The sequence below is a fragment of the Phaethon aethereus genome, assembly GCF_964289735.1.
Source record: "Phaethon aethereus genome assembly, chromosome: 2".
NCBI lineage: Eukaryota > Metazoa > Chordata > Aves > Phaethontiformes > Phaethontidae > Phaethon > Phaethon aethereus.
The window spans coordinates 53,706,176-53,732,381 of record NC_138582.1 but is presented as its reverse complement, the minus strand read 5'-3'; the positions used below and the strand labels follow the sequence as shown (position 1 = coordinate 53,732,381).

At 49.4% G+C, this 26,206-nt stretch overlaps 1 protein-coding gene across 2 annotated transcripts; it reads left to right on the top strand.

Annotated features, from left to right (window-relative positions):
* Positions 1-4,216: 4,216 nt before the first annotated feature.
* On the top strand, positions 4,217-23,325 carry GATA6 (GATA binding protein 6; the record flags this gene model as incomplete). 2 transcript variants are annotated; one of them, XM_081996772.1, is made up of 6 exons in its annotated part: positions 4,217-5,132; positions 8,244-8,410; positions 11,724-11,849; positions 13,277-13,364; positions 13,462-13,568; positions 22,326-23,325. In XM_081996772.1, the coding sequence occupies 6 exons, from the start codon at positions 4,217-4,219 to the stop codon at positions 22,491-22,493; spliced, it is 1,572 nt and encodes a 523-aa protein (XP_081852898.1). In that variant the 3' UTR covers positions 22,494-23,325. The 2 variants fall into 2 exon arrangements, with proteins under 2 accessions (XP_081852898.1, XP_081852899.1); XM_081996773.1 differs by having other exon boundaries at positions 4,616-5,132; positions 13,462-13,595.
* Between the last annotated feature and the right edge of the window lie 2,881 nt (positions 23,326-26,206).

Below are 26,206 nucleotides of genomic sequence, written 5' to 3'. Positions count from 1 at the left end.
TGTGCTTATCAGCCTGGCCTAAACTCCCCGGCGGTTCCTAAAGTACGTGAAGTTACATAAACATGACTCGGAAAAGAATACACTCCATCCTGCGATAGTCACCAAAGTGACCCCTCGCACCCGAAACCGCCGAGCTCCCCGGCGGCCGCGGGGCCCCGTGGGCACCGGGGCCCGGCCGGCGATGCCCACGGCTCCCGGGGTTGCCTGGGCCGGGGCGGGGCGGCGGGGGGGCGGCCGGGCCGGAGCCGTCCCCCCCTCCCTAATGCGGCCCTGCAAAGGGGTCAGATTTGCGGAGATCCGGGAGTGGGGGAAGCAGCGACCACGCTGCGCCTGCACACGGCTTTCCCCTGACTCCTTTTTTAGGGAGGTTGAAGTGTCCGTGAGGGAATTTGCCTTCATCGAATACAAAACCTTCTTTTTTTTTTTTTTTTTTCTCTCCCCAATTCGTCTCCTTCCCTCGTTGACTCCAGCGAGCAGGGGCGATGGCCACTCCCCAGGGGTGCCTCCCAGCCCTGAGCATCCCTCCGCCCGGCTCTTCTCAGCCAAAATGCCCCTGCACTCTCCCTGCAGATGCTCCCCGGCCCGGGGACAGGAGATTCCCGAGAGGCTGCCGAAACCCCGGGGTGAAAGTTACGTCAGAAGAGCGGGATTTGGGAAGGGAGTGACGTCACCAACAGTTAAGAACCGAAGGCGGTTTGCGCGATTCGAGAGCAAACCTGAAACGAAAAGGAGGAGAGAGGAAACGGTTGACTGGGAATGGTTTCCCACGATGGTCCCAGTTCAAATCGTGTTTTCTTATCGGGTCTATCGGAGGAAATAAAATGAAATTCGTAGCCCAGCTATAACGTAAACAGGCTAATCAGCGGTGAAAAAACCCGAGGCGCCTCGGAGGCAGAGGCGGCTGCCAGGCCAGCTCGGCCGTTCTTCCTCCCCAGCCATCCTCACCTCGCGGGCGGGCACCCCTTGGCCTGGGCAGGGGCTCTGCCGCCCACCCTGGGGACACATGGGGGCATGGACAGCCCCCCTCCCAGCGAGCTAAGCCTGACTCGGAATGCCTGTCCCATGAAATAAAAAAAAAAAAACACCACGACAAAATCAAAAACAAAACTCCACGGCATTTCTCGCCTTACATCCACCCGGATCTCCCCTTAAACATGTTTGAAATACTCTCGGGTTTAACTCGGTAAGGGGCATCCAAAGAGACTTAAACGAAATGCGGGGTTTTAAAAAAGTCGATAGCTTTTCAGAGCCGAAATGTGTAGTGGCAACACCCAAGCTGGGAAGAAGCGGCGTGGCCATTGACACCCGTGGCTTCCGCTGTTCTTGTCGTGCTTTTGCGGGTAAAAAACTGGAGAAAATGTTTTAACGTTGCAAGTTCGGGTCGGAAGGCACCCCGGGCATTTAGAGACAACGAATCGCTGCCCTCGCTTGCAAAAGCTTATTTTCTATTTTATATTACACCCACTAAAAGCCATTTAAAAGTAAAAAAAAAAAACCAAACCCACTTCAACCTAGCAGTGTGACGAAAAGAACAATATCATTTAGAGAGAACTGAGAAGAAAAAAGTATCGCCTTTAATCATACAATTTAATAGAGAAACGGTTTCTCGGGAAAGTGGTTATCTTACAACCAAACCCCTGCCGCTCTCTACCGCAAAAATTAACGAGCACAATAAAACTTGGAGGTTGCGATCGGTTCACCGACGCCGGCAAGAGCGGGTGGCTACAGCCAGAGTTTTACCATACCCCCAGCACTGCAAATTCTTCACCTCCCGTTCACCTTGCCTGGAAAGACCGAAAGAAAAGCCGTGCCTACCCCAGGAGCGACAGCATTCAGCAGGTTTGGGCTCGGTTTCTGTCGGGAGGGCTCATGTCTGCCGGCTGCCGAGAGCCGGGCTCTGCTCTAGTCCAGCCCTTTGCCGCAGATGACTCTTTCTGTACAAACTGATGATGACAGATATCCAGCTGATAACCTCTGGTGAACGAAGTTATTTTAATTTCCAGTCACTTTCCTGCTAAGTACCGTATCAGTTTGTACACAGCTGAGATAAGAGGGCTGCGGAGGGGGGGGAAGAATAAGAAAGAAAGAGGAAAAATGCCGGGTTGGACACATCCCACAGCTTGCTTTGGCTTCACCTGACGGTTGGGGCAACTCAAGGAGGAGCCACATTTTTTCCCCTCGGATAGCTCTGATTTTAACGAGCAAAATTAAGGAGATTTGGGGGAGGGGAGGGAGACGTTCACCTGGTTGCTTAGGGTGAGAGCCAGGAGCGCATCCCGCCGGGCCGCTGCCGGGGGCCATCCGCTGAGAGGCCGGGAGGGGAAGAAAAACATCTTATAAAAGGTGAATATTCACCCTAAAGAAGATGTTATCCTGGGGGAAGGGCGGGGGGAGCGTGTATTATTTCTGGGATAAAAAAAAGAAAAGAAGAAAACCTACACGGGCAGTCCCCTCTCCGCCCTTCCCCGCTCCCCTACCAGGGGGTCCGGCGCGCCCCCGCTGTGGGCACCCCGAGGTTACCCCCCACCTCAAACACCCCACCCCTACCCCCCCGCGCCCGCTCCCGCCCCCGGCGCGGCCACGCTGCGGGCCGGCTGGCCGCCGGGACTGGCACCCCTGCGGAGCGCCGTGTTTGTTTAGGGCTCGCCGAGCCCAATCAGGGCCGGCTGCCTGCAGTGTTCCGGCCGGGCTGCGAGAGGCGCCTCCTCTCTCCTTTTTATACATCGCCCGCCGGCAGCAGCCGCCGGACTCGCCGCCGCCGCTCGCCCCCGCCACACTGCAGCGATCCGCCCGCCGGGCACCGGCAGCAGGTTTGGCCCTTCCATGCTCCTTTTCCCCTCTCCTCTGTCGCGATTTTTTCTTCTCCTGCCACTCCTGCCCTCGGCCGCTGCGGCCGCGCCTGGCTGGGGGAGCCCGAGGGAGACTTTGTGGGCAAACATCCGATGCCGGTGCCTGGAGCCCTTATCTGCCGGAGCCTTATCTCCCAGTTATCTGGCAGGAGGGAAAGACGTATTTGGTGCCTATCTGCGAGAGGGGCTGTCTGTGTGTGTGTGTGTGTCTTTTGTATTGATGTGCCTATGGTTATCCGGAGAGTCCCCGAGGTGGGCTGAGAGTGGACAGCCTCGCCGCCGGCTTCTCCTGCTTGTCACTTCTCTGCGTCCCCTTTCGCTTTCTGCCCCTTCTCCCAGAGGCTGGGCACCGGGGGCTCTGGGTCTGTCTGTCTGCCTGTCCGGCCTCTCTCATACTGGCCGCTCCGGGATGCGACCGGTCTCGGCGGGGGCGCCGGCTGGCTGCGGGATGGCTGCCATCCCCTAAAGGTGGGCTCGGGGCGGTCCCCCAGCCAGGGCTGCCGGCTGGCACAGGCCCCCGCGGCCGGCGCTGCCCGCCCGGCCCGGCCCCTGCCCCGGCCCGGTACCGGTCCGTGTACCGGCCCGGCTGGCGGCGCCGCTGCACATACGTCGGGGCCCGGCCCGCGCGCATCTCCCGGCTCCGGGTGCCTTTCCTTTCTCCTCCTCCTCCTTTCCGTGACCTTGGGCTGGAAATAAGCAAACAAGCGAGGCGATGCGCGGAAAAGCTAACGTCGCTCTCCGGAGAAGTAACCTTAAAGGGATCGCCTTACTGATTGTTTTCTCGGTGGAACCGAGTCAAATGACTCATTCATTGAAATAATCATAATAATAACAACAACGGCAGCAGCCGAGGAAGGGGTTTTGGCACAGACTGGGAAAAATGCCCCTCTCGCCCCCCTCCCCACGCCCTCCCGCCCCCCTTCCCCTCGGCGTGCTTCATGTTCAAATCCGCAGCCCGAGATGCGGAGGCAGCGGGAAGTTGCCCGCCGCCGGCGCGGGGCGTGGGGCCGGAGCCCGCCGCCCTGCCCCCGCGGGACCGCGCTCCGCTGCGTGGCCGGCGGCTCCCGGCCCGTGTTGACCTGGGCTGCCTGATCCCATTCCGCCGGGGCGAGGGGACAGCAGCGCGCAGGCGACATGACTGATTAAGCGCTCAGAGGGTCCAGATAAGCCCTGATGAATCTCATTAAGGGAGGGAGACGGGCTGTCCTGTTTGCTAACTTTGTTATTATTATTTCTCTCCCCCCCCTCCCCGCTCTTTTGTGTCCTCCTTCCCCGCCCTGCCCTGCGGACCCCCCCCTCCACTCCTCCTCCTCCTCCTCCCTTCCTCCCCCTTCCCCATCCACACCCAGCGGCTAGAGGGGACCTGGATGGCCGTGGCTGAAGGCGGCTGGTGCGCGGTGAAGCGGTGCGCTGCGGACGCCGGCGGTTCCTCCTACCCCTTCGTGACCAGGGAGTCGGGCCCGTCTCCTCCTTCGCCCTCCTCTTCCTCCTCCTCCTCCTGCGGCGGTTCCCAGGGCGAGCGCGGCTCCTCCAAGACTCCTCTGCCTGAGCCCGACGGCAGCCACCGGCCGGCCCCCCCGCCGCCTCCCGCCGCCGAGGGCAGGTCGCTGCTCGGCCCCTACGTGCACTTCGGGCCCCCCCACCCCTCCGGCCTGCCCAGCTGGGAGGACATCCTGCTCTTCGCGGATTTAGACCAAACCAACAAGCTGATCTGGTCCAGCCGCGGCTCCAAGCTGAGCGCCCTCGGCGCCGAGCAGCCCGAGGAGATGTACCAGACCCTGGCCATCTCGGCCGCCCAGGGCCCCACGCCTTACGACGGATCTCCGGGCGGCTTCATGCACTCCACGCCTAGCTCGCCCGTCTACGTACCCACGACCCGCGTGGGCTCCATGCTGCCCACGCTGCCGTACCTGCAGGGCAGCGGGGCGGCCCAGCCCAGCCACCCGGGCGGCGGCCACGCCGTCTGGTCCCAGCCAGCCGCGGAGAGCCCCTCGTACAGCACAGGCAGCGGCTCCCACCCCTCGGGCCGCTTCCCCTACTCCCCCAGCCCACCGGTGGCCAACGGGGCCTCCCGGGAGCCCGGCGCCTACAGCAACAGCCTGGGCGCCAGGGACCAGTACAGCCCCCTGGCCCGGCCGCTCAACGGCTCCTACCCGGGGCCCTACACGTCCTACGTGGGGCCGCAGCTCACCCCCGCCTGGCCCACGGCGCCCTTCGAGAACTCCATGCTGCACTGCCTCCAGGGCCGGGCCGCCCCCATCCCCGTCCGGGCACCCAGCGCAGGTAGGACCCGCCGCCGGGGGACGGGCAGGGCAGGGCAGGGGGGGCGGCCGCCGCATGCCGGGGTGCCCGCTGGCGGGGCGCTGGGGGCGCGGGAGGCAGTGCCGGTGGCAAGGACGGCGGCGCCGGGAGCGTGGCTTTTCTGGAGTGGAGATGGCTCTGGTCGTTTGCCTTGGGTCGGAGGACGGACACACGCACACATACACACACAAAAAAAAGCGGCGTGGTTTGGAGTACGGCAATCGGGGTTGCGAAGCCGCCGTTCCCAAAAAACGAATGGCCCGGTGGAAGCCTCGCTTTTAAGTTTCCCAACTCCGTGCATTTCTGCTTCCCCCCAATGCCATACACTGGCCACGAAACGGTGAGAAATTCACTGTGAATTAACCCTTCCTGTAGCTTAGAGGAAGACTGCAGGGGATCGTTTAACCCATTTCGGGTTTCAACTACAAATCTTTTCGCTGCTTCGTTAAAAGAAAAGCAGCAAAACAAAACCCCTGATATGAACGAGAAACCCCGTTTACAAACCGCTGTTAAAACATGGCACCTCCTGATGGGATTTTACTTTCGCTTCCGAGGTGTCCTGTCTTTTTTTTTAATTTAGGAAATTTTCGGTGTCATTAAATCAATCATAGCAGTGGAGGCTGAGCTGCGATGGTTTAGTCAGATGTAGAAAGATTAACGATTATTGCAGGCTCTTCAGATTTAGACTGTATGTATGTATATATAAATAGAGACTCATAGAGAGGTGTGTGGGTATGTGTGTATATATGTATATTTTCATATATTTATGGATATTTATATATATTTATGTATATATGTGTATGTATACACACGCGCGCACACACACATTTGATCGGCGTTTGCTTTAATCATAAACTACCCACCAGGTAGGTATATTTTATATACACTGTGATTTTCTCTTTCAGTGCAGTGCTGCAGAAAAATAGCCGGTGGCTTTTCGTAGGGCTGCACACGGTGCTCCTTCTGTCTCTCGATGATACCCGGTAGATTTAGGCATTTTTAAACCTCCCACTTGGTGTTTAATAACGTGACAGAGGGAAGAAGACTCAGTTTAGTGACGGTGGGAGAAGGGCAGAGCAAAGCCGAGAAGCCGCGTCTCAGGACGACAGGAAAGTTGAGGGTTTTTAAACTCAATTTCCAGAAGTTACAGTGTAAAACTAGGTGATGGAGGGGAGAAAAAACACCAAAAATTCCTGCTTTTTGCAGCCGTGGGGCTGGGGCGCCTTCCTCGGCGTCTCCCTGGACGGTGCCTCCGGCCCCCGGTGCTGGGAACCGGAGGGACAGGGGGTCAGACTTTCGGTGAGGGGAAGGGTGGGTGCCGGGGGAGCCGCGTTGCCTTGTAACCTGGGGCGAAGCATCCTGGAGCTCTTGGGCCACGCGAGTTTTCTGTTCCTGCGAGATAAAATGCGGCAGCAAAGCCGAAGCCACACGTGCTTCCGTTTCAAGTAGTCGCAATGTATTTTCACGGCTAAATATTAGGCAGTTTGGTCCAGCTTTCTTAAGGTTACTCGTAGGGTTGCTAAAACAGTATCTAAAATTAAAACTTTATTTTGCTTTCTTTGGAGAGAAATATATTTCTCACGCACTAAGGGGGAAAAATATTTTAAAATGCCCGAGAAATACTGTCACGGCACAATTTCTTCCTGCAGGCACGAAGGTAAAGTTATGAAGTAAATAGCTGAGACAAATAGCTGCTTAACTTCCAGCGTCCTTGAAGCCTTAAGCATTTTCCTGATTGCAGTCTTCAATGGCGCTTTTAGTGCAAAGATTAATAAATCTTAGCCATGTGCTAAGGAGCTACAAGCTGACAACGTAAGTTGAACTGTGCTCTCTGGACTCTGCCGTGTGCTCATTCCTGTTTAGCTCCTAATAATTTGCAAACGAAGGGAGGAGAAAAATGTATTTCGGTGGGTGCGGGCCAAAAGGCCGTTTCTTTCTCAGCTCAATGCCCGCCGTGCCATCGCAGCCCTCTCTCCAAAGCTGCCTGACCTTTACAAGCTCTCTTTCGCTTTACAGCACAAAGCTGCTAAGCGAAGAGTAAAAAAATAACGCAGTGATGAGTAAAGACAGGTAGCGGAGGGGATGGAGGGAGTAAAAAAATGAAAAGAAAATCAGTGACGAAGCTATGAGTCTGAAATAGACTTTCACAGGCTCAACTCGAAAGCTTCTGCAGAAATCCAAGCACCTCCTTTCATTATTTCTGCATAACGTGGTTCGGTATATGTAAAAACCGTATCTATTTTCCCCCCCTAAATATGGAGAGGTGAGTCAGAACAAGAATACAAAGATTTGCGGAGGTGAAGGTGTTTGCTTTTATGTGTGGGTTCTCTTTATTTTTTTACCGTGCATTTAGACCGTTTCCCCCCCCCCAGTGTTCAGTAGCTACAGGAGCAGGAGGCATAATACCGCATATTTTTCCCATTTCCTCCATTTCCTACCAATCCGCTCGAATTTGACCAAATAACCGAGGCGAAGCAGTTGCTCTCCGTCGCTGCCTTGGCACATCAGGGTCCCAGACGCTGTCTCTAAATTTGAAGTTTTTAATAGTTGCGAGGCATTCAAAATGAGAGTCGGGGTAAAAACTCCTTGCCCAGCCTCCACCCCGGGGGAATATTGGGCAAAACCACCGCTGCTTGTTACCCCGTCCCTGCGACCCGGCCCCCAAGGTGGGCTTTTGAAAGCGGGCTGTTCTGGCAGGCACCTAGCACCCTCCTGCCCCCCCTAAAAAGCCAAGCGCACCCCCTTCTCCTCCCTGTGGGCACCACGACGGGGGTTTCACCCCTGGAGCGGACTTCACACCGCTCCAGCCAGATTTCCGAAGGGCCAAATCCCGACGTGAGTGCAGGGCTCCCGAGGGTCGCCCGGTACAGTTAAAGAAATTAATTAAAAAAAAAAAAAAAAAAAAGGATGTTGTTTAAAAAAAAAAAATCACCGCACGGCAGCGATCACCCGCCAGGGAACTGCTTTTCCGTGGTCGCTTCCTCGCCCGGGGCCCGTCTCCTGGGGCGGCGGGGCCGGGGCAGCGCTCCGCGGGGCTCCGTGCCCATCGGCGGCCGCGCCCCACCGCCTCCCCCTCTGCCTCTGCCCCCCCAGAGCTGCTGGAGGACCTTTCCGAGAGCCGGGAGTGCGTCAACTGCGGCTCCATCCAGACCCCGCTGTGGAGGAGGGACGGCACCGGCAACTACCTGTGCAACGCCTGCGGGCTCTACACCAAAATGAACGGCCTCAGCCGGCCCCTCATCAAGCCCCAGAAGAGAGTGGTGAGAGGGGACGGAGGGGAGGAGGGGGGCGAGAGGAGCGGAGCCCCGAGGGACCCCCGCTCAGCGCCAGCCCGGGGGGAGAGCAGGGGCAAGGGTGGGGGAACGCCACCCGAGCCTGTTAGCCCCGTGATCCCCACGGCTGCAAAACCGACGCGGGGCTCCTGAGCAGGGTGGCAGGCCCGAGCGGTCATGGTGAGGGGTGTCAGGACTGGGCCCACCTCCGGGCCCTGCGCTGGCGAAATCGCCCTCTCCCCCGCTGAGCCACCCACCGGGCACAGGCCGGCCTGGCTTTTTGAGGTGGTGGACCCTGTTGGTGAGGGGACGTGGGCAGCTTGGAATACATTCGTGCTGCTGATGTTGGACGTTTCCAAAAGAAAAAAAAAATAATCAAGGTTGGAAAGTGTTTGTTCAGAGGGCTAGGAATTTCTCCAGACCTGCTTTGTTTGCCGAGAGCTCGATCCTTGGGAATGTAAGCAAGTTTTGTATATAATTCAAAGAAAACCAATTGTTTAAACAATGATAATAGCCTTTGTTTTGTTTTACTCCTAAGAAATGAGCTGCAATTTTTCTAAAAATATACTCCTAAAACTAGAGGGGGGGAAATAAATAGTACAAACCAGAGCCCCTGTTTATAACTCAGGCTGGCACTGAATAGGCAAGGAGAAAATTTAACAAGTGGGAACTGCACATTATGTTTAGCAAATCTGGGTGGAGGTCAGCAGAGAGAAAAAATACACTCTTCAGTAATGGCTGTTACCGAGCGAGCCACGATAAATCACTCCGGCATAATCCAAGCTGATGTTTGGACCCTTGTGTGGGGAGACAGTGTATCAAACCCATCAGCCTTTCGAGCCCCTCTCAATCACGCCAGCTGCTTCGCTCCATGCGTGTTTTCCTAGTGTTAAAACACATCTCATTCTTTATTTCACAACCGTTTAAATTTATTGCTCTTATGGGGCGGGAGGGACGCACAAAAAACGAACGCGCCATGATCAGACAGTAAGCGCTCACGAACCAGCCCCACCTCTGCTTAAACACCTTTCTTTTAAGCCAAAGAGTTAATATGACTTTAAACCAGAGGTTAATTACCACTGGGTGCCCATTTTTTCTAGCTGGCTGTCCACTAAATTTCATGACACGAGGCGTTATCTCATTACTGGGGACAAACGCAGCAGACGGGCCAGGTCTGCCGCTTGCCCGAAGTGTCAGAGCTTGACTGGCCGTGGCACCCTGGCCCAAGGCAGATTTCAAGGAGCTGGTACCCTGCTCCGGTGTTTCTGTGTTTCTTTGCTGTTTTTTTGAAGGAGGGGTGGGGGTGAGGAGACTAAAACAGAGTCAAACTGCAGCCCGATTTCAGCTTGACACCTCGGCGAAATAACTCTGAAATAGTTCTGCGTAACAATCCCTACCGAGTACCCTGGCCATAACTATAAATCAACCATGACTGTGTGTTCATACAGTTGGAAATATGTAGGTGAGAAGGGAAAATGTTTTGAAAATGCTAAACATGTTTAGATTGCCCCAAAGTTTCTGATAAAATTCTTGCAGCAGAGAAGTCATTTTAGCTTCAAAACATGCCACCCGCCCCCCCCCCCCCCCCCCCGGCCCCGTTAGTTTAGATACGGGAATGAGCAAAAGCTGTTGAAGTAAAATATATGAAGATTTATACCAGACTGAATGCAAAAGAAAGATTTAACAGAGTGAAACCTCTGACAGCATTTCGCTTGCAAATAAAGAAAACGAAGCATATGTGTTAAGATCAGCTTTTTTTTTACCCAATCCATGTAAAACTCATATTGAATTGAGGAGTGCAATTTGGACGCTGTATGCATATGTATTTAATAACAAGGTCAAAAATTCTGTTCTCATGAGACCCAGATTTTTAAGATTAAAAAGTATATGCATGTACTTCAGGCTATATTACATTTGGCTGTTGTTTTTTTTTCTTTGTAATTAATAATGGATTACTCATTCAAAGTTACAAAATTCGTATTTGATCTGGAGTTCTTTCTGAGCTGCGGTGTAAGACGACAGTTTACTGCTAAAGAAACTCTAACAGACAAAATTAAAGAAACTCGGTTATTACTCCAGAATATTCTTCATTCTTAAACCATTTTAATCAGTTTCCCAAGTGGCAGGCAGCTCTGCGGTATCAAAGGTGACCGAGTTATGTCTAACAACCTAGCAGTAAATGATTCAAGAGGAAGGGCATTGTACCCTTAAGTTAGTAATTTCGGTTATGGGCACTTTATAGTCAGAATAAGATTAATGCAATCCTCTAAAACTGACTTCTCCATGTAAACTTGTTCGGCTGCCAGACACAGAGCTAGGCACAGATTTTTTTATATTTTTTTTGACAATGCAATACTTTGAAAAAGACTAGATTTATGATGTAGCTGGAATTCTTTGCTTGTGATGAACGTAAAAGAGATCACTTGTTACAGAGACTTTTATAACCCATTCACCTTCATTTCACATGTTTATGAGGACTGCCTTCACTTATGATATACAGCCTGTGGCCATAAAGCTCCGGGTTATACGGTTATTTCTGATACAAGGTTGCTTCATCTTGGCTCCAAACTCCACGGAAGAGTGTCATAAATGGCTTGTTTGCAGTGGGGACCTTGTTGTCACCCACCGGCTTTTCTGCGGGCCGAGGGGAAGCTCTGCTCTCTAAAACACGCTCCCAAGGCATGTTGTTTTTCGCACAAGGATAAAATGGGTGATGATAAAAAGATGTTTTTACTAAGATGCCGCTGTTGTACGTGTTACCCTCCGGCACCCGGGCAAGTTTGTTTCCCGCAGCTGTGGTGCTACCAAGGGCAGCTGGTTAAAGCGGCTGATTTTTCTGATGGGTCAGGGTTATTGGTGGCAACTTTCAGAGCTGCCTCTTTGCCCACCGCGCAGGGGAGAGGGCGTTGGACCGGCTGGAGAGGCAGCCCAGGAGTGATGTGCCTGCTCCTCATCCGGATGGAGCTGTTGTGGGGATGTTCCCTAGCTGTCCCGCTGGAGGAAGAGCCAGTGCCCGGTGGTCTGAACATTGCTCCCCGGGTCAGTGACTCCCAAAATGTGAATTTTGCCTCTGCCGCGACTACCCAGAGTTGGAGACTCGCAGTGCCTCTTCACATCAGCGTTCCAGTCTCTGAAACCGGGATAATCTTGTTTTAATTCTGGGATGCCACTGACAGATACTATAAAAAACCCTCCTACCGTTCACGCTGCGCGTTAAAGCACTTTTTATAAACTGTAAAGACATAAATCGTTTGCTCCTGCCTGCCCGTTTACGCCTGTGTTTGCCTACGCTTGCCTCTAGCCCTCGTCCCGGCGGCTGGGCTTGTCCTGTGCCAACTGCCACACCACGACCACCACCCTGTGGCGCAGGAACGCGGAGGGCGAGCCCGTCTGCAACGCCTGCGGCCTCTACATGAAGCTCCACGGGGTAAGCGGCCGCTTCGCCACTGAGGGGTATTCCCACGCCGTCGCTGGTGCTCCTTTGGGAAAGGGCCGGTCCTCCCACTGGCGGGCATCCGCTGGCGTCGGGGGTGGCATCGAGCTTCCTCAAGTTGGGGTGATGTTTCTGTTGGTGCTAGTGGTCCCGTATCATGGTTTGGACCGTGGTGTTAAAAAAGGATGAGTGCATACTAAACGGATAAAATGACCGAAAAATCCCCAGCATTAGAACATGGTTATATCATTTTAGCAAGTTACGTTTTTGACAAGTTTTGTGTTTGCCGTTGTAGCTCTGCCTGCAGATTTGTACAAAGAAACCACCTCTGGGTGAGTGGCAGAGGTCTTTTTGCCATGGGGATTTAAACTAGCTCTTCAGTGGGAAAAAATCTGAACACCCTAGACCTTTAATAGGACAGTTTTTCATGGACAGACATATCTATGCCAGCAAAACTTTAAATGTCATTTCAGCCTTTGCTAGGCAATAGTAGAGGAAGAAAATAGCTCTATCCTGCATGTGATGGAGTATGTTTTGGGTGAGACTTGGAGCCTATTGTGCCCCTGTGGATTAAGTTACAGCCAAGCACAAGTGTTTGAAGAGCGAGGGCATTAGGAGTGATTGGGACTTGGCCTAGTCCTCAAGATAAAAGTAAATTATATTACAGACGTAAACTTTATCATGATAATAAGCATATGCCTGAATTGTCTTTCCCCAAACGTGTTGCTATCATTAAGTTATAATATTTTTTAAGCCAATGTTTTCTGTGAAATGATTATCGTTGTGATGACACAGACACAAAGCTGATTTTTGAGAACATTTTCCCTATAAATACAAATTTTGATACTATAAAGCTGTATCACAGGCAGAACTGCTTGCAAGAACAAATACTAGGTTGATTATGGCTTAAGGCTTCTGTTCTAAGGCACTTACAAGCGACGATCTGGTTTGCGTAGCTGGTCCACAGGAAGAGGTATATTTTTTTCCCCTCACATGTATTCTTGCTTTCCAGATTCAGCCACTGGGGATAATTCTTAACTGACTGGAATAAGCAATCAGGGATCAGATACACCTCATCCAGTCTAATTGCATATGACCTATGGCCAAATGATGTTGTTTTTCCCTGAAAGGATGCTGTTTATCTGTGGACTGACTGAGGTGTTGGAAAAACTGTTTAGTTCACAACAAGAAAAAAGCTTCCCTGCTTTCTTTATTGAGCTAAAACTCCCCTTGAAAAAAAAACATTGTTTTGCCCAAATAAAATGCAAAGTTTTTTTGGAATTGGTACTGTGACAGAGGAAAAATTGACTTGCCATACAGGCATTTACAACATTGCCACTTGATCTTGTAGTGTATTTTCGGTTTTGGTATTAGAGTACATATACAACTCTCTGATCGGTGTGGAAATTTAATTTTTTCAGGTTCCCCGACCTCTTGCTATGAAAAAAGAAGGAATTCAGACCAGGAAACGAAAACCTAAGAACATAAATAAGTCAAAGGCATGCTCTGGTAAGTATAAAAAGATAAGATGGTTGAGCTGCAAGAGTTTTTTTTTTTCCCCTGGCTGGAAAATATTTGTTTTTAATACCAGTTCCCGATCTTTCAGGTAACAGTACTACTGCGGTTCCTATGACTCCAACATCCACATCTTCTACTAACTCAGATGACTGTAGCAAAACTGCTTCTCCCAGCACACAGACTGCAGCCTCCGGGGTAAGCCATAAGCCGGTGTCCGTATCTGTAAGCAGGCTGATCACTGTGCAATGTTATCGCAGCTTTTATCTTATCTAGCAGAACAATAATCTAAACAAACTTTCCAGTTAGCTGATACAGGAACAAGATTTTCGGAGGATAGTACGTATAGCTGTAACACAACGACAAGCTGAAGTACTTTACAAACCTCTTAGTTAAGATCTATTTAATTTTCGTTATTAAGTTAACCACAGCTTAACCCCAGACATTTTGTTTTGAAACGTTCAGGTTCTTCTATTTCAAAGGTTTTCTTCTGGAGGAAGGATGATAAATCATGCCCAACTGATCCTTTCAAAAACCAATTGTGCATGTATGCCCCTTTTTTTTAAAATGATCTCAATTTATAGTTCAAGGCACTGCTGCTCTCACATTTTCCAAAAGCTGTTTAATATATATGCATTTGCACACATTGTCCCCAATGACTGGTATACTCCAGCAAAACATTATCCTGCTGTATGGAGGGAAGCATAAAGGTTTTTGTTTTAAACTGAGATGTGCACTTAAACCCTGATCCAGACCCAGCTGAAACCAGGCTGGGGAGCCCCGCTGATTGCAGTGCGTAGGGGATCAGCCCTCTCCTCGCCAAGGGCTCTTCAGGGGCCAGATGCTCAGCATCTGGCAGCACCGAACTCCAGAGGAGCACCAGAGGAGCGCTGATCATCCCCTCCCCTAGTTTTGATCTTTATTTTACGTCACGTACTCAAACCATCTCAAACTTCCTTTCTTCACTCAGTTAGCATGTGTGATAACAAATACTACCGCTGAAGTTGCGAAGCTTAATGTAGATTAATTTCTAGCCTCTTGGCTCCCCATATCCATATCCACACTCACTCCTTGGGCCTTTGCTATCCTTTAATCTGCCACGTCATTTCTTTGAAAAGCTTTCCTAACATGGCTTTCTCTACTCCTTTATTAATAAAAAGAAGACATTGTTTATAATAACTATTTTTCAATATGTCCCAGCATTCCCACATCCAAATTCATTTCAACAGTTTAATTCCTGACATACAAAGTTTAATTATATGAGGGGAGGAAAAAACCTCATGTTTAGCAGTATGATTTTTTGTTGGACTGACAGGCCTCCCAGTTTCAGAGGCACTGGGTTTTGGGTTCAGATGCCACCAGACAAGGATATTACTAAAAGGGCTTGTCTTTGACATGAGAAAATGCTGTCAGTCCAATCAAATAGACAGATCACATCAAAAAAAGAGAAACACTAACCAAAAAGGGAGCTGTTGCTGGGTTTCAGGCTCCCCCCCGTGAACTACTAGGCGCTGTTTTAGGCTCTCCCCTAATATTTGCAAAGGGGAATCTGCAGGCAAATTTTCCTTAAATTTTCCTTAGGTTGCCCTAAGCGGGACTGCCTACCTGAGGAATGTCTTGAGATTTATAGAGTGGACGGGATTAGAAGCACAGTCCCAGCTGAGGCCGAGGTGTAGGCTGCAGGCAGCCGTGCGCTGCTCGGGCAAGGAGAGGCCGTATAGATGCCATCCCGTTTCCCCTGTGCCGTTGCTCTCCTGCCTGGCGAAAGCCTGCCTTCCTTTCTGTAGCCGTTCTCCCTAGGACAGCATATCAAACCTGTTATTAATAATCTTTATGTTATAATTTTAGCAGTACCCTCTGTAATACAATTTTGCCAGGTGGAGTTGGGTGGGTACCCGAGGAGAGCGGGGCGGGGGCACGGTCACGAGCCAAAAGGCTCGCTGAGAGCTGTTAGCAACTGAGGGCAAGTCCCAGGGACCCCCGGGCTGCCGTTAGTGACACGAAGGCAGGCACGCCGCCGTGCCAAAACTTCAGCTCTCCCTGATTTTTCCAGAGTAGCTCAGGCTGGGAGGGGACGCCTGCATGAGGGCCAGGGAAGTCTGTCCCCTTGTACCCAGCAGGCTGCACAGTAAGGTCTGCACAGCCTTTTCCCCACCGTGATCAGTCAGATGTACCCTGCAGAGGCAAAGCACTCGCAAATGACCTCTTGTGGAAAAGTGATGGAGGGAGGCTGCGAAACACGCTGAAGCGGGGAGGTTGCAGCAGCCACCAGATACGTGGGCAGCCCCTTGGCTCTCCCCCACCCTACAGGAGGGGTTAGTGATCTCCCACCCTGCACCCCAGCCCCAAATGGACGTAAATGAGGATGGGATTTGCAGGGGAGCTGTTGACACGGCATGTTGTGGGTATGGCCACATCTTCCCTCGGGCTCCTGGCTTTGCCCAAGCATCAGCAATTCAATGGGGTGGGGACAGGGGAGGCTGGAGGCTGAAAGTAGGAAGCGGTGGCTGTTAAGACTGGCCCCTGTTGCCCCAGACATCATTTGGGAACATGATCACTAGCGAAGGAAGTGAAATAATTTCTTATGAGCCTAAATCCCGTGGGAGGGGCTGGGTGCTCATAAGGGCCATTGAAGTTGGGAGTGAAGGGATGTCAGCATTTTAGAGTGAGGCAGCCTGTAATCTGATCACATGCTGAAGCAAAGATACTGTACCAAACTTCTGTTTTCCTTGATTTCCCAACCCCACCCCCCCATTTGAGTTGACCCATCAATAGCCTGAAGGTTTGTATTTATTCTTAGAACGGGCAATGGCTTTGCACAAGGAGAATGAATTTCTCCGGGCCATGTCGGGAAGGAAAAAAACCCTCAGATGGATGAATCCAGGCTCTGTAATCTTTGGTCGCTTTAACGAGAACGGCATTGATTCCTGCCAGCGGTGCTGGTGACGTTGCCGAAACACGGGCACCTGCTGGAAGAGCGAACCTGGCTCATGCCCTGCGCATTACACAACTGGCATGGCAACTTGTTTTTGTTTTGCTCTGTTTTTACTTCTCCAGCCTTTTTTCTGTGAAGAGGGGAAAAATGCCGAATTGACATTAGGCAGAGAAATCTGATGACATTTTAGAAACTGTTGTCTGAAATTCACAGCAATGTTGTTGCTAAATGAAACAGAGAAAATGAATTCCTCTACTGGTACAAAAGCAATTTATTATGCTTTTTATGGGAGGCTGCCAAAAGAGTTCCCAGTTATGTAGAAATCTAATGGAAATGAAATTCAGCAGAATTAATTTGTGTCAGTAATATTCACTTTTTGCCCTACCTTTCTTTATCTCTTTTAAAGTAAAATAAAGAGGGGAGGGCAGAAAAAGAGGAGGGGAGGGCAGAAAAAGAGAAGGGCAGCAATTACTCTTGGAAATGTCTCTCAGACTCTCTGTTTCATGATGGGAATCTTACATGATGCCAATTTTGAGACAAATTAGCAAGAACCTTAAATGTTGATTTTATGTTCTAGCTGAAGTTTAAACATTTAAAAAATATGATTAATGAATTGCTGTGGGTGCAAAGTTGATTTCAAACATCCCAAAATGTAGAAGTGTTTGGATCGGAGATATTTCATTGTCCCATTGTAACGGGGCTATTTGCCAAATTCACATCTGGATCTAGGATTTAGACCTATTTCTGTTTTCCTAAGCAGTATAAGTACTGGGTGTCCTGTGTTACTAATATGGCAAAGGTCCAGCTGCATGATATATGAAGTTGCCTTACATCCCCATAAAAAGAAGATTTGAAGGTTTCAGACAGCCTGCATCTGCATCTATACCTGCTCTCCCTTTGATGCTGGTGAAACTGCACAGAGAAAAGCTATGCAGGGTAAGCTGCTGAACGAAGGGCACAGTCTGTAGCACACACCCATCCATTCCACGCAGGGGCTCCGACTAGTGTGATTACCAGAAGGACTTTATTCCCTTTTTAGGACAAAAGGCAGTATGAAAACTGCTGTAAAATCTGCTTTTTATGGCAGGACATGGAGGCCCCATGAGCCAGGGCTGATGTCAGTAAAGGCTCAGCAGCACCAGGGGAGCTCTTCTTTCAGAAGACTTTACTGCGCCCTTTGCCTCCAGTTTGGAGCTTTCTCAGAAGGGCCGTAATCACACCCCATAGAATAACTTAGGACAGTTGTCTCGCAGGTAAAACTAGCATGTACTCCCCTTGGAGGTTTGCCTTGAGAAGTGGTTCGGGACTGGCTCTTCAGTGTTGTAGGCTGGAAAGTGAGAGCACTGACTGAAATGGCCACGGCAGGTGGTGAACTAGCAGGAAAATGCAGTTCTAACTGTCCCCAAAATGCCTGAAAACCTGGCCTGAATTATCTAATAGCTTCTCCCACATGTGCCTTCTTTTGGCTTCAGAAGAGGGTTCGTGAGATGGTTAGGCAGCAGATTGGTAGGACATTCATGCAGGCTACAGGGGAACCAGCCTCTATACAGTATCTCCCAGAGTCTGGATGAACCAGAGACTCGACCTCTTAAAAGAAATCTCCTAACCACCTGGGTATCAGAAAGCTGAATGGCAGAAGGTTCTTCAGACTATCTGATGATAAGATTTCAGCTGGTATAGAAAAATTCCATAGTTGTCGGGACAGAGTTTCCATGAGAAAGTCTCACCAGCATGGTTGGTAGGACTTTCACCTGGAAAATGGGAACACGGTGCCTCACTCCTGGTATGAGTAAATATTTATCTAAACCAGGTGGAATAAGATCAACAGGAGGCACGAGGAACATGGCAACCTAAAATACCAAATAGTCTGGTAGTCAGGGCATTATGCTAGGAGATCTGATACTCCAGTTTAAATCTTCTTTGGGTCTCCTACCTCACTCCTGGACAAAATAAGATGCTATTTTCTTCTTCCCACTCAGCTTCATACATTCAGTCATTCATTGTCTTTGCTCCGTGTACACGTACCTGAAAGAAAGCATTTCATTTTATATCAAGCAGGATGAAGCAATCCAGCTTTTTTGTTTCAGCAGGGAAAACCAAGGAAAAAAAGTATTTTTGATTCTACCCAAAACTTCTATATGCATATGGAGACATAGATTTTACTTGGTTTTGTTTTATTGCCAAAGCAATAAAGCCAATTACTCATACAGCCCTTGACAGCAGTGGGGGTCATCAGCTTTCCCAAGCCACACTGGAAGTTGCCTCCCTTAGGAAATTAATGAAGTATTAACCACAGATTTATGTTGCTATAATACAAAGGAGAGATTAGAAGATATGTAAACTTACATGTCTGCAATATAAACAGAAGGATCAATTGGACTAGCAAGAAATGAAAACTTTGCGTAGTAAGAGGGTCACTAAGTCAGAAAAAAAAGTTGTGGTTTTGCAGTGCTGAGAGTTGCTCTTCAGAGACCAGGGAATGACAGTATTGAGAGAAAGTGCTCTTGGTGAGGATGGCAGTTTTTGCAGGGAGGCTGAGGCTGGAAAATTAAGGACTCCACTGCAGTTCGCCACAACAGTTGTGTTTCAGCTGACTGTGGCTATCGTTCAAGTGTAGCGAAACTAAACTATGCTAACTGAAGAGGAAGAGAGTGTCAGCTGAGACTCAGCTTACTACAGACTTAGTGTAACATCCAAAATTCACGGAGCATTTTGAACCTGTGAAGTGGTTGGAGCAAAGGTCTATCTGATAGAGCAAAGGTCTAGATCAAGGCTACTCGCCACCCCCTCCAGCTGTTAGCATAATTCCTTGCCCAGAGCTTTTGCCTCTTAAATACTGACAGGCTTGGGGCATCAACCACCCTAGGAAGCCTGTTCCAGTGTTTGACCACACCCTTCATAAAGAAATGCTTCCTAATATCCAGTCCAAACCTCCCCTGGTGCCGCTTTGAACCATTCCCATGTGTTTTGTCACTGGATCCCAGAGAGAAGAGATCTGCATCTCCTTCTCCACGTCCCCTCCTCAGGAAGCTGTGGAGAGCAATGAGTCAGCCTCCTTTTCTCCAAGCTAGACAAGCCCAAAGTCCTTAGCCACTCCTCATAGGATATTCCTGCCAGCCTTGTCACCAGCTTTGTTGCCCTCCTCTGAATGCATTCAAGGACCTTCACATCCTTCTTAACTTGTAGGGCCCAGAAATGTAGGTGTCTAAGTCCCTCTGTGGCTCTGGCTAAGGTCTCCCTGTGAGCGTGGTGGGCAGGTCCTCTACAGAAAGGCCATCTCTGATCCGCACAACCTGTCTGGGGGCTGCCCCATGACCAGTGCCTGCTGGTTTGGGTAAAAGGAAGAACCTTTTCAGATACAAACACAACCTTCCTGTTTGTTTGGGAAGCAGGCTCTTTCCAACAGGCTTCATTCATTTTTTCCTCAGGAAGCCGAGCTTCAGTTGATTATCTATCCTATTATCAGATTTCAGCAATAACAATAAATCCATTACCTTTTTATTGATAGAGCCAGCTGTTGTGAATTAGAAGAGCTGGTTGACTTCAGCAGCATTATTCAGCTTATTTATTCCAGCTGACAAATGTCCTCTAATAGCCAACTGTAGTTTCTGCTATCTTTCATCCCTTAAAGCTAGAGAAGTAAGAGCAAAGGTAGGCAGGCTCAGGAGCAGAGCCGTGATTCAGCTGTGTTCTTTTCATGAGCTAAAGTTTGTTTTCCATGTCTCACTTTGGGAGCTGCCCGAGCTGCCCGGGTTTGTCATGACATTACCGGGGTGGGGTTTCCAGGCCTGGCGGTCCTGCCCAGGTCCTACCCGCCCTGGCTCAATGGAGCCAGGATCCGGCCTTGGTCAGGCAGGGATGGGCAGTCTTCAAACAGGACGTGCCTCCATGTCCTCCCTTCTGGGGTGCCTGAGGGAGGGGTAGCTGATAACCCCACATGGAAACTGCAGGTCCCTGTGCCCCGCCTTTGTAGGGCTGAATCAGGAAAAGGGTGAATTACACTTTCCAGGCCCGGAAAAAACAGGTAATGATAAGACATTTGCCTACCGGAACAACAGTGGCAAATATGGGCAAACGGGAACCTTTCAAAACAGGTCCTGGTATTTTTAGTTCAGGTTGAGCAAACACTGTTTAGCTCTAATTTAAACCCTTCTTCCACTGTGGGGAGACTCAAGCTGTTAACAATTATGTTTGTTGTGCTAACAGGAGTCTATTTAATGTATTAGAAATAAAAAAAGCCTTTTGCAAAAACAAGGCTGATGTAAGACCAAAACCGGACTCAAAGGTTAGCGTGAAACCTGCCTCATGGAATTCTCCGTGCGTAGTCACAGGGAAAGACAATACGGAGATTGGTTGTCACTGATTGGCAATTGTGTATTTGAGAGAGTGATAAAACATATTTCTTAAGATTAGAGCTATTTTGGCTGGTTTCGAGGGGCAAGCAGTTTTTACTTCCATCTCTATATTTCTGGGTAGTGACTGACAGAGCAGAGTCCTGGCTGATGACTGGGTAGAAGGATAGCAGAGATCAACCATTTTAATAAAAGCTAAAGAAAATATTGGAGACCAGGTTATTTCAGACAAAATCACTGCTGGCAATGAGTATCTCTTTCAGAAGGTGATGTTTTCCCTGGGTTAAGCATGGCAACAAGAACCCTGCACAGCACCGTTTGGAAATTACCTTTGAATAAATGAAGCTTTGCTTTTCCTATGTCAGGACTGCTAGCCTGGCACAGCTCCAGGAGACCCAAGAGCTCTACTCTTGTAAAATGATTAAATACGTATACTTTTCACTTAAACAGCAGGCAGGAAGCTTCTGCAATCACAGTTTAGGATAGTATTTTTTTTTTCCTTTTTAAGGAATCTTGTCCGAAGACTAACCATTAACAAGTAAATTAAGATTTTAAAGTTGACATACCCAAGAGTTAATTTTGCATTAAGGCAGCTCTTAAGCATTTCCTTTATCAGGTGAAAACATTGCCCCTTCTCTGTCTGGCACTGTGAATTTTTCCTCTTTAGCGGATCTGCTCAGCCTCATGGAAAAAATTATCATTTCTTTGTCTTTGTAACTTTCCATTGCTCTGTTAAAGTAAATGTACTGGTTCTAGTGTGGTCCAGAGGTTGATCTTCATGCCTACTGGGGGTCCCCTGCATGTTGTCTTGTGCACGTTGCTGGAGGAACAAAGAAGATCCTGGTTCAAAGGCATAGTGTTTCTCCACTTGAGATGAAAAGAGCATTTCCTTTAGTGGCTAGCCTTACTGACATGAAGTGGTTGTGGCTAGTGTTTTTTATTAGGAAAAATTTCTTTACTGATAGAGTCATCAAGCATTGGAACAGGCTGCCCAGGGAGGTGGTGGAGTCACCACCACTGGAAGTGTTCAAAAAACGTGTAGACGTGGCACTTTGGGACATGGTTTAGTGGGCATCATGGCGTTGGGTTGATGGTTGGACTTGATGATCTTAAAGGTCTTTTCCAACCTTAATGATTCTGTGATTCTGTAAAGGGTGAGGGTTGATTTTAGGCATTTCAAGGTCTGAAGGGACCCAAAGAAGGCTGATTTCCAGGACGTGCTCCACACCCACTGCCAGAGAATTGGGATGTATCGGGCTTCTCCCACGGGGGAAACAAAACTATAGGTGCCACAACTCCTGGGTCACATTTTTGGTGTTGGCATCAGTGTCCCTTCGTTAGGGGGCAGCAGGACACACGCACGTTACCTGCTTCATCATGGTCCGATTTCCAGATTTTTCTGCATGTCCTGCGCTTTCTTTTCCACCTTGCTGTGAAGATGTTCTCCAAACGTGGCTATCACCCCTGTCACTGGGGCCGAGCCAGTGGGCTGACCCTACACATTTTTTCAGTTACGGGATTTCGAGGCACAGGGGGAAGCAGAGGCAAACCACAGAAATCCTGGGGTAGTGGCTGTGCCCCGAGCCTGCCATGCTCCCACTCACACCTTGGTGCATGCAAAGCTCAGCGGCTCAGTGAAATCTCTCTTTGCTCTTTCCCCCACTCCAGGCGAGCTCATCGGTGATGTCTGGCCCAGGAGAGAGCACCAGTCCCGAAAGCAGCAACCTTAAGTACTCAGGTCAAGACGGGCTGTACACAGGAGTCAGCCTGACCTCCACGGCTGAAGTGACGGCATCCGTGAGACAGGATCCCTGGTGTGCCCTGGCTCTGGCGTGACCCGGAGTGAGGAAAGCTGGATCCCAGCGCTGCGCGGCAGCCCCCAGATGTCCGCGCACGGTTTCTTCTGCAGAGCAGTCACGGCGGCAGCGAGAGTGCTGGCAAAGACCATTCCTCTGAAATTGTTTCTGTGCCTTGGTGGCAGAGGCGTTTTTCAGCCTCTGAAAGAGGCTCTGCCAAAGCATCCAGTTCCTCAGCTATGCAAGAAAAATATAGGGAAAGCAAATGCTCACCGGGGGATAGCTAATGCAGCCTTACACTCTCAAAAAAGAAAAAAAAAAAAGAAAAAGAAAAAAAAAAAAGGAAGAGGTAAACCTAGACCTATTGATGATTCCAGAAATACGTCCTGTACTTACCCAGCAGCACTGCCTTTCTGATTGTATAGTTGTTTTCACTCTCTCGTTGCCTTCTCCCCCAAGAATTTGGTGGAAGTTGTCGGCGTCGGGGAGGGAGTACCAAAGGCTTTACTTGCTAGAGACAACGAGATACTTTTTAACGAGCGTCAGAAGTGCATACTGCTTGAGTTGGCGCAGACATCTCTCACCGAACATTTGATGTCTTTGCCCCGTCGGTCCTCTCCTCCTGCGCCCTCCACCTTCAGCATGCCTTGCTCTGCTCTTCAGAGCCCAGCTATGCCCCTGGAAGAAATCACAACGTTTGGTACAAGTCTAACAAGGTCCAGCTTGTTAAGGAGATTTTGGGGTTTGGGGGTTTTTTTTTTGGTTTAAAATATTTACTCACTTTGCAAGACTGCGATATAACTTTTGAAGTACACTGTGACTGAGGTTTATGAAAGTTCATATTTTCTGGCTGAACTGTATAGAGTCAGTCGAAATTTGTAAACAGGGTAGCAATCAGATATTTTTCTTCCATATATACAATAATTTTTTTAAAGAAGTGCAATTTGCGTTGCAGCAATCAGTGTTAAATCAGTTGCATAAGATTTAACAACAGTTTTTATACGAATGAATGAATGTAAACATTTTAACTTAATGGTACGTAAATAATTTAAAAGAAAAACTTAACTAGGCATCCTTAGGCTTTTTAGTGCAACAAAAACCCCATCCACTTTCTGTATTTCCAGTTGTTAAAGCAAGAGTTTCAAAGAACAAGCCTTCTCTCAGGAAAATTGCCCTAGCCGTTTGCTCGGAAAGTGTTGTACAAAAATGCAAATGCATCCCCAGGTTTTTTTTTTTTTTGCCATTGAATAAGTATGTGCTGGAAAGAAACAAACCGCAATGAAACTTTACTACCTAACTGATACATGTGTAAATACTCCATAAGATATTTAGGCATCTTGAAAATGTAGGATGCAATCTGTATAGTGTGACTGATGCATAGTTAGGTTGGTTTCCATTGGTTTTTAAGTGGGATGTCATTTGGAAAGTTGTTTCATCAGAGCTTTACAAATAAAAGGGTATCATTTTGGGATTTTTTTTTTTTTCCTGTACACTGTGCCTTCTCCTTTGTCTCCAATGCAACTGTTAAGCTACATTAAAAGCCATGGAAATGTGCCTGGTAGGGGTGGCGTGTCTGATGGCTGCAAGGAAGGTCTCCAGCTGAAGTGCCTGCTCTGGCTAGCTAAATCTGCATCATGTGTGGCTTTTCTGCAGCTCCCCTCACGACGTCTTCTGATGATATGTAAAACTAGGGCCTCCATCTAACCAACACAAGCCCCTCATGGGCACGCGGGAGGTTTTTCTAATGGTTTTTCCATCTGGGGAACTGATCCCATGCCTTGTGAGGACTGTCATGGTTTTGCTTGGCCTTCACACCAGAGCTAAAGAGTCTCATCCAGGTCCCCTGTGTATGCAAATATGTGCTTGTCACCCACTGCAGACATAACTGCATAAGGCCAACTGGGTGGCAGAGCCGTCGCATGCCTGCTGGCATCTTCTGGTGGCCATGGGTGAAGGGCAGCGAAAACTGAAGCTGCTGCTGCTCAAAAGAGAAGACAGTGAATTTTAGCTACTGAGGGGAGTGGAAAACCCTTTGCTGGCTCTGAGGACCAGTCGTCTGCATTGCTTGGCCGATTGGAGCAAGACATACCGCCGGGTGTGGTTTCCAGTTACGTTGGCAGTACTGTAGGACCAGGAAGCCAGGATGCCCCACCTCCATGCCCAGCGCTGCCATTGACGTGTGGAGTGGCTGCGACGCGTCTCTTCACCTCTCCAAGACAGACTCCATTTGGGGTGAATTGGGATAGCTCCTCGGTCTCCAGTGAAGCTATGCTGATTTGCACCAGCTGATAATCTGCCCCTTGGTTTTCCAACCCAGACGGTTGAGGTCACCTCCTTACTCCAGGGGTGTCATAAGGACTGTGGGATGAATGCTGCAGTAGAGCCCTCGGATGGGAACGGTTTCTAGCAAAAAGAGGTCAGGCCAAGCTCACCTGGGGTTTGGGCTGCTCCGACTGGCCAGGAGTGGGCACCTGTTCACCCTTCCTGGTGGGGCTGTCATGCCAACCTTGGTGCTGGTCCACCTCAAGTCCCTGCTCCCTGGGGGTTGATGTGGCTGGTTACCCCATCCCTGCTAGCCTTGGGGCCATATAGACTTGGATCTCATGGTTTACAAAAATAAATCCCTGTCTAAGTGCAAAGTGAGCCATGCAGAGAAACATTTGGTTTAAAAAGAGAAAGGTGTGCAGAAAGGGGTGAATACCTTTCCTTTTGAAGTATTTGTTGTCGAAAATGCCCTTTTCAGTGATATCCCAGTGTTGACGCTTAAATGGCTAAAAAAGCTGTTGCTAACTGGTGTTGAAGAGTGTTCAGCCTTAGCTGGGGTTGGCACCCTTTTTTAAAATTATTTTCTTGCCAGGGGTGAAGTTTGGTGTGCCGCTTCTGAAAAGCCTAGTGTAAAACTCACTGCCAGGTATGTCAGAGCTGTGTTGCTTGGAATTATCATAAACCAGGAGGTTTAGACCAGCATGTCCCAGTTTTGGGCTGCTGGCCCAGCAGAAAAAGTCATGCTGGTTGCTTATGCTCTTGCCAGCAGCCGATGAAGGCCCTGTTGCTTTGAAACCTTGTGGCACAACTTAAGAGGGCTCCTGGGAAGCCCTGCTCCCTTCTCAGCACCAACTTAACCCAGGGTCTGGCTTAGGGTGTTTCCTGCAGATAATAAGTCTTCTAGGAGGCATAAAAAGGTGCCCTATGTGTAAGGACTCCTTTTGGATCCGAGGCTGAAAATCACTCTTTTAGGTGATATCAGGGGAAAAAAAGAGAAAAAAATAGAAAATATATTTCATAGGGAAGGTGTTTCCCATTATTTCTTATCAGCAAAAACATCAAGAATTAAATACTTTGCCTCCTTGGACCAGAAGCAGGGCTAAATAATCAAGTTTTCATCCCTCTGTAAGAGGCAGGGGTGATGCAGTACCATATTGTCTTAATGTAAAGATGGCGAGGAGTTCAAAGCCAGGTTCTGTGTTGTGATTTTACACAGAAAAAGACTGTAAGAACAGTACCTCCCTACTCACCAAAACTGCTCTCCAAGTGTACTGATTGCTGGAGCCGCTACTGCTTGACAAAATAAAGGTTTCTTCTTTTTTTTCTACAAATTTTGCCTTTCAGTCCTGCTGAGCTGGCATGGCTCCGAGTGTGTGAGCTGGACTTTGCTCTGGCTCATACATCATCAGTAGCGCTGATACTGATGGACAGCCTGGACAGATGCTTTCCTCACTTATTCCTGTTTCTCTTCAGTGACAGCCCCTGGGA